The 13,694-nt window shown below is 39.6% G+C and overlaps 1 protein-coding gene across 1 annotated transcript in view; it reads right to left on the bottom strand.

Moving 5' to 3' along the window:
• The window catches only part of TMCC1 (transmembrane and coiled-coil domain family 1), a 132,120-nt gene that overhangs the window by 66,206 nt on the left and 52,220 nt on the right, over positions 1-13,694 (bottom strand). Inside the window, exons 7-8 of the mRNA XM_084530937.1 lie at positions 6,949-7,005; positions 3,504-4,215 (exon numbers count right to left, since the gene is read on the bottom strand). Coding sequence (XP_084387063.1) covers positions 3,504-4,049 — 546 coding nt within the window. The 5' untranslated portion in view covers positions 4,050-4,215; positions 6,949-7,005. The remainder of the gene's footprint in view (positions 1-3,503; positions 4,216-6,948; positions 7,006-13,694) is intronic.

Genomic DNA, 13,694 nt, shown 5'->3' with positions numbered 1-13,694 from the left:
GAAGAATGTTTCTGCAAGTGTATAGGTCTCTTTGACTTCTTTGAATTAAAGACTAAAATTTCCTCCACTTTTCTGTTAAGTCATTTTAACCTCTTAATAATTTTGTTTCTCTGATACTCCTCCCACATCCCACTGCTACCTATTTGATCATCTACTGGCTGTTTTCTATACTTCTGCTACACACAGTTCATCAAACCTAACAAAAAGATGAGTGGTAGAATATATTTGTTATCCAGATACAGTGTCAACATTTCAAACATTAAACAGGAAGAGAACTCACCAAGGGTGGAGGGGCAGGGAGGCAGAGGAACTGGATGCTACTACTTCACCAGTGCTCTGAGGGCAAGACTTGCTCAGCTCTGACCAGCACCATCTGCACAGAGGCCACCCAGCAGCACACGTATAGTTGTCATCTAAAAGTGCCCAAAGTACTTCTACTCCTACCAAAATTATGGTAGGACTTCAGAGTAAAATTTGCCTTTGTTGTTCACTGTTCACTCCCATTCGTTTTTTGCTAGCTGTGAAGCTAAGCAGATGAAGAACATCATGCAGAAGTCCGTGTCTCTCTCAAAGCAAGTGTCACCCTTCGGGCAGCAAGAGCCAGAACCAGTTTCAGAGACATTGGCTGCACAACAATACAATGGCTGAGCATTGTCTTCACCTTCATGACACTGATAAAGTCCAAGTGGACACAACTTCTCACCAAACTACTACTACTACTTTTATATCTCTGGAACCTGAATACCATTCTGTTTGTTCGTGTCATGGTCATGTAACTTGTTACCCAACAAACAGCTCTGAAAGTATGGTGAAACAAGACGACACCCATGCAATTTCAATCATTTCCAAACCACCAAAATCCTGATTTCTCCACTCAGTGAGCTGAGAACCTTTACAAGGAGATTTATGCAAAGATATTTAAATTTACATTGCTTGAAATACAAGACCAAATGAAATGTCTCAGTAAGACTTTAATTATTACATTATTTTCCATGCCATGCCAGTCTCATTTCTCATTTTCTTTACAAAGCCTGACAACAAGCAGCAGGATTATTACATATGCAGATGTATGCAAATGAGGTGCCCAAACAAATCCAATCCTTGGTTTTGGGATAACATTTTGCCCTTCTATTTCAACAAATATCAAAAGAACTGAGAAGAGAACACTGAGCTAAAAATACTTTGTGTGGAGAGGATTACTAAGAATTTACTTTCCCTTATGCCACAAGCATTCAGTGTCCTTAATTCCCACTGGGAGCAGAGGATCTCAGCATCACACAGGATTGGGCTTACCCAGTACTCATTCTGGAGAGCCATGTAAGCATGAGTTCACACTTAAAACAGCAATCTATTTGAAAACAAAGTTAAAATATCTTTTAAAGTTTATCTGAAATAAACCTCTTCTTTGTTCTCTATCAGACTATCCCAACTCTTGATAAAAACCTGAACAGCTGGCCCCAGACTTAACCTTGTTCTTCTCAGAAACTAGTGCTGCAAAGATACGGAACAGATTTTATTAGGCTTTTGTTTGCATGGTAAGAGAATCTCTTCTAAATTACATCAAAATGCTACAAAGGCAATTGAACTGCCCGTTCAGTTCAACCAAAGGTGATAACACAGTAAATGCTTCAGTCTGACCTGATAACCCAAGGAACTTGCTACCTCACTGAGTCCTGTCTGTGTTCAAGGGGATGTATTTGCAAAGAAAATAAGAAATACTCCTCTCTCCAAAACTTTGCAGTATCCACACACACATGAAGTGTGGGGAGATACTAAATAACACAAACCAACCAAAGAAAAACCCTCTTGGGTTAATGAAACAATACTTTGAGGAGATTAACCTCCTAAGCTTCCTGGTAGTGTATTTAGTGTGGGGGATGTGATGAGGCTATAAGCGTGAAAAGGAAAGCACAGGTGTATATAATCAGGGGACAGCTGAAAGCTGACCCTGCCACATGAAATAAACAGGCTGGAGAAAGGAAGCTCCTAGAAAAGAAAGACTGAAGCCTAACAAGGAATCTGTGGCACTGCAGAATAAAATACAAAAAATAATAATAACCATATTTTTCAGAATGTGTTAGGAAGCAATACAAATTACAGCATAGCAAGTGGAGGACTCTGCTTCAGGAGGATGAGGTACTGAGTCCCAAGGCAGCATGTGTTCTCAGGATCATGGGATAGAGGTGCTATCCTGAAGTGCACTAACTTCCTTCCCACAGCTTTCCTCAGCTTTGCATCAAAAGGTCCTCAAGCTGCACGCACTTACCACTGAGATACAAAGGAAAACATGAACACTACCAAAACAGCTGAACACCTCTCTTGCTCATATACATAGAGATTGCAGTTGCCACTTTCTTGCAATATTGGTTTATAAGCAAGCAAGTTGCATTTAAAAACTCCAAGTACATCAGATTTTCCAAAGATTTTTAAAAGATTAATTTCCATTCAGCCACTGATGACACTTGTTCTTCTGAAAACCTTACGGTCACAGTCCATGGACCGTGCTCCAGATGCAGCGCAGAGATGTTAGTTTGTTGCTCCAACAGTCTCACTGTGACCCCTTTTCTCCCCACTATTTCCATCAGTTTGTTATCGCAAAGGAAAATGCCCCAGGACAAAACCTAAATTTGGATCAGTTCAGGCATGAATGCTACACAAAGGTTCTTCACCAGACTGAAATCATAGAATTATAGAATATCCCGAGTTGGAAGGGACCCATAAGGATCACCAAGTCCAACTCCTGGCACCGCACAGGTCTGCCCAAAAGTTTAGACCATGTGACTAAGTGCATCAAGCAAAGGTGTATTTACCCAAAGCAAGGCAGCTTTTCCTTGCTTGTATCACTTTAGACCTGTAGAATACATCATCTTCATTGACCACCAGAAAAACACTAAAAAGGAGCCGGTAATTCATTAACCTCTACAGAGGCACATCTGGTTATGGAGATCTCTCAGAAGTTTAGTGCCCAGAGCAGGCTTTTTCCTCACATGCATTTAAAGTCTTTCAGACTTCATTCTCCTCCTTTCACTTTTAAGGAAGGAGTGGAGAAAGCCTCCGCAGTTCCTTTTCTTCAAAAAACAGCTCCATTCGCTCAAACTGGAATTCCTCACTTTTTATAAAATGCACAACATAACAAGAAGGGAAAAAGAGAGACATACAAGTACAAATTTTTGTTGCAGGAAATAAGTAGCAGCTGCTAACAAGGACTAATCTGGCTGGTGTTCTTCCCAACATCCTTTGCTTGATGGTGATGTGCCATCTGATCAACCTAACATGCTTCAAAAGTAGTTCTTATTTCAGTGATCAAATACATACCAAATAAGCCACCTGCCATGTGAGAAAATGACTAATGCATCTTTTAGCTCTTTGCTTCATCACATAAGATTTTGAACACAGTAGCATTAGCATTTGCTGAAAGACTTGCTTTTAAAAACAAGATCCAGAAGTCTTAAGAAAACATACAAGGAGATGATAAAGACCAAAGGTAAATCTGAGTAACTTACTGCTGCTGCTGCGGCCTCCTCTCCACCTACATAGAGGGAAGAAGCAATCTCCATCACAGACAAGTTCGTGGGAGCATCTGTAGTAGATGATGATCTGGGCCGACCTGACTGCATATCTTGGGCAGACCTCCTGTTGATCTGTGGACTTCCTTTTGGAGGATCCGTCTTGCCCCGCCTGCTGTGCAGGCTTGTCCCTCTCTTCATTTTAGGTGGCACTCTGATCTGCTGAAGCACTCGGTTCAGAGCTGTGGGGTGGGTGGAGACACCGTCAATTTCAGCACAGGAGCTTTGGCTTTCCAATTCCATGTCAGCCTCCAGATCAGCCTGAGCTTGCTGAACATCATGTGGAGAAACAGACGACCTCCTGCGCTGATGCTGGAAAAGGTGCTTCAAGCCTTGACCAATCACATTAATGTTCTCCAAAGCATTATGGGTTATTTTGGATAATTTTTGCTCTGATTCATGCTGTTTTTTGGTCTCTTGATCTTGGGATTTGCCTCCAGGATCAGGGTCATCACAGAACTGTTCACTGCCAGAGGGCTCCATTGATGACACCCAACAGGTTTATTTGACTATTCATACATAAATATGTCCCCTGTCTTTAAAAGGCTTGTGTTTGTTTTAAAAATGCCAAGATTGTCAGCCAATTAGGTGTGCAATTGCTTCAAGAGTGACTACACATGCAGCTGTGCCACGGTGATCTCATGCTTATCTAATGTTAAACAAAAGAGCCATTATTATAAATCCATGCAGAAAGTAGTGGGTTAAAAAATCCAATGTACAAAACATGCCACTAACAAAACAAAATGTATCAGTTTTCCAAGCATTCCTCAATCCTTGTATTAGTTGCATCTAGGCTGTAAGCAGAAGCCAAAGCTTGTATGAGGACAACTCATTTATTGCCTAAGGGAAGAAGCACAGCACAAAGGAAGCAAGAAAGGTTAAAAAAAAAAAAAAAAAAAAAAAAAAAAAGGGGCTGTTCAAAAAGGGGGGTGGGGGAAGAAGCAAGGAGTAACCAGTAGAGTTTTTTTTGTTGTTGTTTGTTAAGAACAAAGCCCATAATATCTAACAGAACATGAGGTTAAATGTCTCTATAGAGCACGTTAGTCTCTTCGTCAGAATTAATTTTGATCCTTACCAAAGATCTGATCTTTCATGCTTCAAATGTCATGTCTGCTCTGCCTACCTGATTTTCCTGAAGAGTGCCTAACTTGACTATACCTAATATATGCAAGAAAACAGTTATGCATCTCCAAGCATTAAGAAATGCCTTATTACGGCCAGCATCTACTGATGGCACTGGAAATTAGATATGAAAGTTTGTCTTCACGCAGGAACAGGCAAGTGAAATGACTTCAATTGGCATAGTCTTGTTCAAAATTCTCAGAGAAAACAAAAATGACTTAAAAAGCAGATTAAGTAACCCATCTGAACGGGGGGAGGGAGCAGCACCATGCATGTGTAGCTCAGCCTCTGACATAGGAAAAAAAAACAACAGCTTTTCTCCAGAAGATCTCAATCTCGCCTCTCATATCAGCTGGGTTTTGACAGCAGTTGGTTATACTACACTGCAACTGAGAACACACTACTGGAGAAGAACAGCAAAGGAATGAGGAAGGAAGGAAGGACGCAGTATCTGAAAGAGTTTCACATCAGCACCATGAGATCACATGCTCGGAAGCTGATCATTGTTTTCTTGCAGGAAAATGCTTTGATTAGGTTTCTATAAATATAGAAACCAGACCAGAGAAGTCAACCTCAATCTTGGCAAAAGGCAGCCTGTGCCTTAAAAAACATTTTATTTGAAATGCAACGAGTTTAGGATTTGAGAGCATTCATTTTTAACTTAAAACAGCTGCAGAAACATAATGCATTGAAGTTACAATTAAGAGAGCTCTCAATTTTGTGCATCTGAAACCTGACCGATGGGTTACAGATATTCCAGAACTGCTTTCCAAGCTGGCATCCAAAAATATCAAAAGAGCTGCCTCACACTCCCCCCCCCCCCCTTTTTTTTTTTCCCTCAAATGTCATTGCTATAAGCTGGAGGCAAGATGAAATTCAGTACTTATGGAAAGTGTAACACTAAAATCATACCGTATTTTAGCTGAATACTTTGGAAACAATCATTGAGATAAAATATATTGCCAGTTTAATCAATAACCCACTAAATGCAAAGTAATAAACCACATCCCAGAAAAAAAATATCTACCCATACTCACACAGAAAATATGGCAGAATCAAACCAATTATTATTATTTCAAATATACTCAAAACTTCGTTGAAATGTCTTTATCATTATCATCCTTGGACTTTTAAGCTACATCTTTATTTCTTAACATTGCTTTTACTTTTTTCTAATTAAACAATTTCTCAGAAAGCTGAATTGCAGGTTCCTACTCAATTTACATTTTGAGGAAAAAAAGGTAAAACTCGATTTTCCTTTTCATACAAAAGACAAAAACAGTTTATTGAAAAAACCTTATTGGCCAAAAATCAGGAGTCCCAACATTATTTGGTATATAAAATACGAACTTGACAGTTGACCCATAACTGCCTTTTTCATTTTAACTAATTCCCTCAGCATTTGTTTTTCAGTCAGGACTCACTGGAGAGCTGTAGATCAGTACAAAAATGCCCAATATATTCCCTAACCAGCATCTTTACCACCTACTTCGTGTTGTCTATCCAAATTACCGATGATAATAATGTTGATCTAAAATAACATCATTTCAGTCTAACTGGAGTTCCAGACATTCATTATCTGCTGGAATCCACTAGCTGCTTAAATTAGTCCTGCTTCAATTTACAAGCTCACCTGAAACAAATCAGCCTAGTTAATTCATAAGCAAATCACTACTGTGACTGATTTCTGAAATTACACTGACTTGTATCTTTAAAATGCTCCTATAGGAGCTTTGTGGTCATCTGTGCATATTTCCATATGATAAATCTGTTACAAGCCCGATAAGAATTTTTCAAACCACACTTTTGGTATGAAGATACTTAAAGCTACTTATTTGTACTAGTACCTAGTTTTGCAGAAATAGATTTGCTTTACTCATGAACTGTGAATCAGCAGAATAAATTAACTCATTTATTTATATTAACCACTAGGATTCAAGTTTTGTGCTTGCTTTTTCCACTTTTAAAAGTCTTTTTATTCTCTGTTTGAGGAAGGAAATGGAGAACCTTATACCATGAAGCTCAGGAATATACATTTCTGATTCGTATGAGAACACAGAATATCAGGAACAAAATTATTAATTCTATATACACAGTCACACTAAGCAGATGTTATAACATTACCACCTCCCAGAACATGCTCATATAGACCTTCATTTGTGCAATTATTTCACAGCAGCAGTGGAAAACAAAGCAGTTAAAAAGAAGAAACTGGCAAAAACAGCATTAGATAACTATGAATATATAAACTAATACTTGCCTCCATCACTTGCCCTTTAGCATGGCTGACATACAGCAGTCCCTCCACTGAACAAAACTGCAAAAAGAAATTGGATATGAGATGCAATTCTTGGAAATGGGAGTAAAGATGTACACAAACAATAAAGTGAGCATGATTCCAACTTCTGGATTTTTTTTTTTTTTTTTTTTAATGCAAATGCCTCTGGAAGCCAGGCTACTTTAAATTCTTTCAAGTAATTGAAGGGATACAAATATAAATGAAGTTAAAACCAAACTTTACAGGATAATCAAGAAGTTCTTGCGAAGCAACATTTTCTCTTGGGATTTATGGCCATCTGGATGTACTGGAGGCACAGCTAGATTTCAGGGTAGAGTTTTCAAGGTCAGGCTGGTCTGTACCAATTTTATTTTCTCCTCTTGTTCAGTCATTCAAACTTTCCGGGCACAGGTCAAAGAGGTTGCTCGTGTTTACCTCGAGTTCACCTAGCAGGACAGAATTGTGAGTGCTTTGAAACACGAGTGCCTTTCAGCTCACTTGACAAGGAAGCTTGCGTAAGTGCCTCTGTGACCCTGGCTGAGCTGCCAACCGTGCTCAGCAGCAATCTCTGCCAGCAGGCAAGAGACCAACCAGTGTCCACCCCAGCAGTAACACCCACGCAGCACCGCTCCCTAAGGACAGGTGACTGACACCAGGCCACACTGCTTGGACGAGCCAAGCCCCATACACAGAGGTGCTGCAGAGGGCACAGTCACCACCGCAGCACAGAACGAGCACGGAAGGATTCCAAAGCCTGAGTCCAACCCGGGCAAAGCACACTGCTCCCAAGGACACTATCCTGCTTTTGCTGTCCTCTACTAGAGAAGGGGACAAAATATCCCAAGAGCATGTTGACAATCTGTTTAAGGTTCCTGTGACAAGCCCAAGGCGAGGACGGGCACTTGGAGGAATGCAACAGAGGATGGCGACAGACAGCCAGGAACAGATGTGCTGTCTGCATTTCTCTCGACAGACTCCTGGGAGAGCTGCGATACTCTGAAACAGCTAAATTGGAGTGATTTTCCAAAGGCAATCAGTTACTCAACTAGCTATTGAAAACTGATGGGTCTGTCTAGGGTGGGACTGGCATCCTTGGTACTCATAAACCCACCGAAAGATAAGTGTGATATTTGATCTTTTTTGTGTGTGAAGAAATATTTACCTATAGGCAAACAAAATACGATTCACTTACAGCTAACCACTAAAATATGTTGGTGCCTTCCATGAAGGCTCTATTTTCAGTAGGGATCTAGAGATAAGCCATGGAAACGGGTAGTTACCGGACAACTTAGCTGTTAAACTTTTATGTACACAATGTTATTTGAGCTTTTTTGAGAACAAGCCAAGATTGTGACTGAAGCTTTGGTCACCCACAGAGATTGAATTTGGCAATTGGTTAGAGCTTCCAAAGGGAAAAGCCTCGATCATAAGGAAGTCAACCACAATCAGACTCTTCTGGGCAGTTTCAGCAAAGCTGAGAGCATTAGGAGGTCAGGGTGAAACACCATCTTTACCACGGAGATCAAATTCCCCGTGCTGCAGAGCACAGAAGCACACAATAACAAACTGTTGTTCTCCAAACTGCATCTATTCTTTAACGTAGGACTTTAAAATTTAGGGCTCTTATTTACGTGCATTATCATATCTTACAGAACAAATACAAAACAAGCTTCAGAATACATCAGCACTTAGCAGGATATTACAAGACTGCACAACTGCAGGATTTTGACTATTTTATTATGTATTGGATTCTCACCTCCAGACAGACTGCAGAGAAAGAAGATGTTAACAACAAACACTGAAGTAGTGTGCTAGAATGAGACAAGTGATGAAAGCAAATATGAAGAACTTATAAAAAAGATGGAGGGAAGACAAATGAAACCATTTTGTTGAACAAGATCTTGACACAGAAGTTAGATTTCTATAATAGTTTCTGTAGAAAAATAAGCACAGCAGGCAACTGTTAACATATGAGGTACCACTACCATAAATTTGTAGCCATTCAACTTTTTTTTTTTTTTTAAATATATATAAGTTTTAATATTTTTTTTCCTTTTAAGTACTGCAAGTTTCCAACAGCTGGGTCTTCACAGACATGCCCTACAGCACTATGGGTTACTTCTAAGAAAAAAATGAACTTTGAAATCAGCATTGAAACAACTCAGAGATAACTTGTTTGCAATTGGAGTACTTCTTACAGATACAAGCAGTATAGAACCACAGAAATTGGGAAATAATTATTTTCAATAAAAGAAAAAAGATTCTGCCTTCTAATATCTACTATTTGTGCAATATTTAAACATTGCTAATCCTTAACATTAGTGTTCCAGTACAATTACCTAAGGAACTCTCACATTTGTTTTATTCCATAAACAAGTCAGGATAGTAACTCATCACAGAGTTGTAGACCACAGTTAGCAGGGATCTCATGTAGGAAACGATTACTGTTTCTCCTATTTAGCAAATCAGAAATACTTTTGTTTCTCCTGAGGAAGAATGACTTTTAGGAAGAAAAAAACCAAGCTGAATTTAAGAAATCCCAGATTGTTCTGAGAAATTCATCCTGAAATGGATTCTGTATCAAGCCAAACAGTTTAGCAAGAAAGACTAGAGGAGCAATAGTCACATACTAGAAAGCAACATATCATGGGAACCCTGGCAACAGCAACAAGCAGCAGAGCAAATAAGGATGGAAATCTCTGGGTGTTCACAAGAAGTCCCATCAAAACGAGGAACTCAAGAGAAACCGGAACGGGTGTAATCTTCAAGGGACTGAGGTCTGGAGAACATTCGAAGAGGAAGAGGAAGATGACAGAATAAATAATTTGACCCAGAACAACAACTGGATAGTAGCAAGACCGCCTGATATCAGGAGAAATTATTTTTCTTCCATTTTTACCCAAATTCTTCACTCTCAGTTTAAAGAAATATTCTGTCATATTATAGTATCTAAATGAATAAATAAAATGGAAGTAGTAATTAAATATAATAGCTAAGATGGCAGATAGCAGAAAAAAAGTTAATCAGAGCCCCAAAACAACAGTATTTTTAAATGGAAAGAATATCAACAGTTTTCTAGACAGAATTCATCCTTCCTCTCCAAAATTCATGCAAGAAAAGGCTTAACTGAATTCTAGTGAAGCTCCAAAAAACCCAAGGGACAACAGCTATACCACTGCCCCACACCTCGCCATAACCCTGACAATGAAGGTGCAGGAAAATAAACGGAGTATGGCTGAAAGAACAAATTGAAAAACAAAAATTGGATGATTTAAACTGAACAGTGGAGCTGGGAGATGAGGAAAAAATTGCTTGGAGTACATGCAATGTGAACCAAACCTCTGTTTTTAGCTCTGCAACTAGGAATTTAGAAAAGGGCAACAGCCCAAAGCCCGCTACACTGCTAGACACAATAAGGAGTGGCAGGCGGCATGCCTCAAGACATTCAGTGAATGAACCCACAGTGCTTTGGGGTAAGGTGCCTACACCACTCCGAGTGAGACAGGAGGTGCTAGACGGAGAGAAACTGCCACTTTAATAGGAACAAGGGACACATAGCAAAGCAAGAAACCTGTAGCCTGTTTTTTAAGCCAACTGTACAGTGCTACAGAGCAAAAAGAACACAGTAGGATAGACATAGGTTTTACTGATTTCTGCCTAAATATTTCCCTAAAATTTCCAACCTATTCCCCAAATTATCCAGATGTCAAGATGCCATCTCTGCTATCCTTGCTTTCCCTTCTCATACCACAGATGCAACAGGAACACAGCCATCATAGGTCAATCTGGTTCCGTCAGTTCTGGTATGAAAACTTCACCAAGTCAGTCTCTGAGCCCAGTATTTATTTTCCAGTATGCAAAATTATGGTATTCCATAATGATCAGACTGTGGGGCAATATTACTGCTTCTGCAGTTTAGCAGTTTGTTGTTCTTCCTTCTTAGAAAGTACTGGCTTTCTCTAAAGCACCCTGATAAAATGTTTCACTATATAAATTATTGATGGGATTACATTACCATAGCAAGTGAATAATCTATGTATTTACCCTTGGAATGCTCCTACATTCTATTGCAGTACTATTACTTCCCTCGTTTTCAGATGAAAAAGGAAAACACAGCGGTCAAGTGGCTTACGGTTACCTAAGACCTTTGGAGCAGAGATCCAACAAGCTTTATACCCAGTAAGGTTAACGCCACACCTGCACTATCTCTCACTGCTGCCACCTTCTGACTTGCTTACGGGCAGGTAATGATTCGTACTACATCTGGAGCCTCCCACAACTACTTTTAAAATAACCTTTCTGGCAAAGGCTACACACAGGTTATTTTCCACTGGATTCATACCTCAAGAAAGCTAAATCAAGGCTAAAGAAAGAGTTAACTTGATAAGTGCAGCTTTAAGAACTGTTTGTCAAAACACGCCATAGTTCATTATTTGAAGACAACGTTTTAATCAGTTTTCACTGTTGAAGGGATATATAGCAGCACAGAAATTGTCCATTCTCAGTGCAGTGGAGCCCATCGTTTCACCAGTGTGGCTGAGAACAGCTATGGAAGTATTTCCTTCATAGTCAGAAGCCTATATTGAGTGCTGCACTGAGTAGTAAAACAATGAAAAGAGCCTACCTTCAAATACCAAATTAATTACACACGTACAAAGGTGAACAGGAATAATTTAGTTTTTTACCTTACTCCTCTTTAAAGAAATCATTCATTGAAACAGATTTTACTCCTTGACGCATTTCAATTTTATTTTTTTTCTTCCTGTGGCCAGTTGCACTCCTAATATCCACTTTTGCTATTAATACTTACATTATCTGAATCAGATTTTCCAGCCTCTCGAAAAATACATTACTAGGCCATGCCAAACATTTTGGCACATACTTCTTCAGGAGAGAGAAGAGCGGGGGTAGAGAGAAAGCTCAAAGTTGCTCTTACTCTCATTGCCTGTCTTTCAGGAGATGCTGCTACTTTCAATGTGTCAAAGCTGACTCAAATGTCAGGAACAAGAAAATCACAAAGACTGGAAAGACATGTATTTTCATTCCAATTCCCAAGAGAAGATAAAAGGTTACACTACAGCTATTTTGGGCGTTACAGAGAGGACTAAGCATACTAGTCAAACAGATGGTGTCTCATTTTAACTCCTAGCAGATTCACATGCAACAATACCAGCACAGAGGCTGGCCAGATTTAAGACCTCCAGTTCTAAAAAGAAAGCTTTATTCTAAGCCTGAAGTTATAAGAGGGTTAACGCATGTTAAATTAACAGGCTTGTGAAGATGGATATCACCTACCACCAACCCACGCTATGTGCGATTTTAACATGTGCTTTTATCCCTGAATTTCGGAGAGCATTGCATTTACTTTGACTTGTGAAAGAAGAAAGTAGAACTAACCTGGCACAGAGTAGTAAAATACTCCCCCTGATGACTCAAAAACAGTGTTCATTCTCTGATCTTCCAGCAGTGTTGACTTGACTTACTGGTATTAAGAGACAGATCAAAAGAAATTTTCACTTGGCTCAGCAAAATCATGCTTTTTCTATTGATTCAGCTGCTTTTAGCATTATACTTATGAAAGCTTTCCACTGACATATAGCATCAAGTGAGCTAAAAAGTAGAAACTTAGACTTCAAATAGTTTACAAGAACTAACTCAACCATATTTGAACCCAAAAGGGGAAAAAGTCCCCTAACCCATAACAGTGGTAACCATCTCTGTACCTTCACCCCAGATCTTCAGCACATCTGCGCTGGACAGTGTACCTTATCCACTCTCCACAAAGCTGGAGTCAAAAGAAGCAATATCCATCTCGTATGCGATAGCTGCCTTCATGCTGTTGAGAAAGATACCCAAAAAGCTTTACTCTGTCTAAAGACCATTGTCATTACAAAAAGCCTGCTTGCTGCAAAACCTGGCAGCTTATTGCATTAGTGTTACTTAAAACAAGACACAAAACAGGCAGGACAAAAATTCTGATCAGAGGGTAACATGACTCATTAACAAACCACTTCCAAACTTTCATATGCATGATATGAGTTTCATCCCTTCTCTTCAGAAAGCAATTTTCCTTCCTTTTTTTTTTCCCCCCCCCCAAGTGAACTGGTCTGGGGAGCTCTAAATTAAGTGCAACTCTTAAAAACTTTATTAATGTAATTGTAATGGCCTTTATCTGGGGCTGCTTTTTTTAAACATCTTTTCTTCTCCAATTACATTTAAGTCCCTCCCTGCAGTGCTACAAAGATGTCCAGTTGTGCCCATTAAACACTGCCCAGACTCCCTCAGACAACATTTGACAGACTGGGAGAGCCTAGCAGAAAGACTTCTCTACCTGCACCTCCTTACCTACACTCTTTCCTAAGAACCTGCTACCAGATGCTGACAGGAATAGGATACAAGTGTAATATATTTTTAATCTGACTCTTCATTGCCAGTTTTGTAAATCTCAGTTAGCTTGAGCACAGTTTGAGACAAGGAACACGGAGCATGCATGTCCCCTATCAGGCAGAAATAGTGGCAAACTAGCCCTCACACCTCAGGAACACAGACCAAGTAGGGTCACAAGTACCTGTCTGAAAGTGCACAGGCCTATTGCCAGACCTCTGAAAAGAGTTTCTGCACTTCTTTAGATCAAAGGAAGGGACCCAAGAGACAAGAGCTTGGGACACTCATAAAGGAGTTAAACCAACCCTAAAACAAGAACTAATTTGTTTTTCCTCCCACGAACT

The sequence above is a fragment of the Aythya ferina genome (assembly GCF_964211825.1).
Source record: "Aythya ferina genome assembly, chromosome: 10".
Taxonomy (NCBI): Eukaryota; Metazoa; Chordata; class Aves; order Anseriformes; family Anatidae; genus Aythya; species Aythya ferina.
The sequence above is the reverse complement of the archived record's forward strand: the minus strand, read 5'-3'. Positions and strand labels throughout refer to the sequence as shown.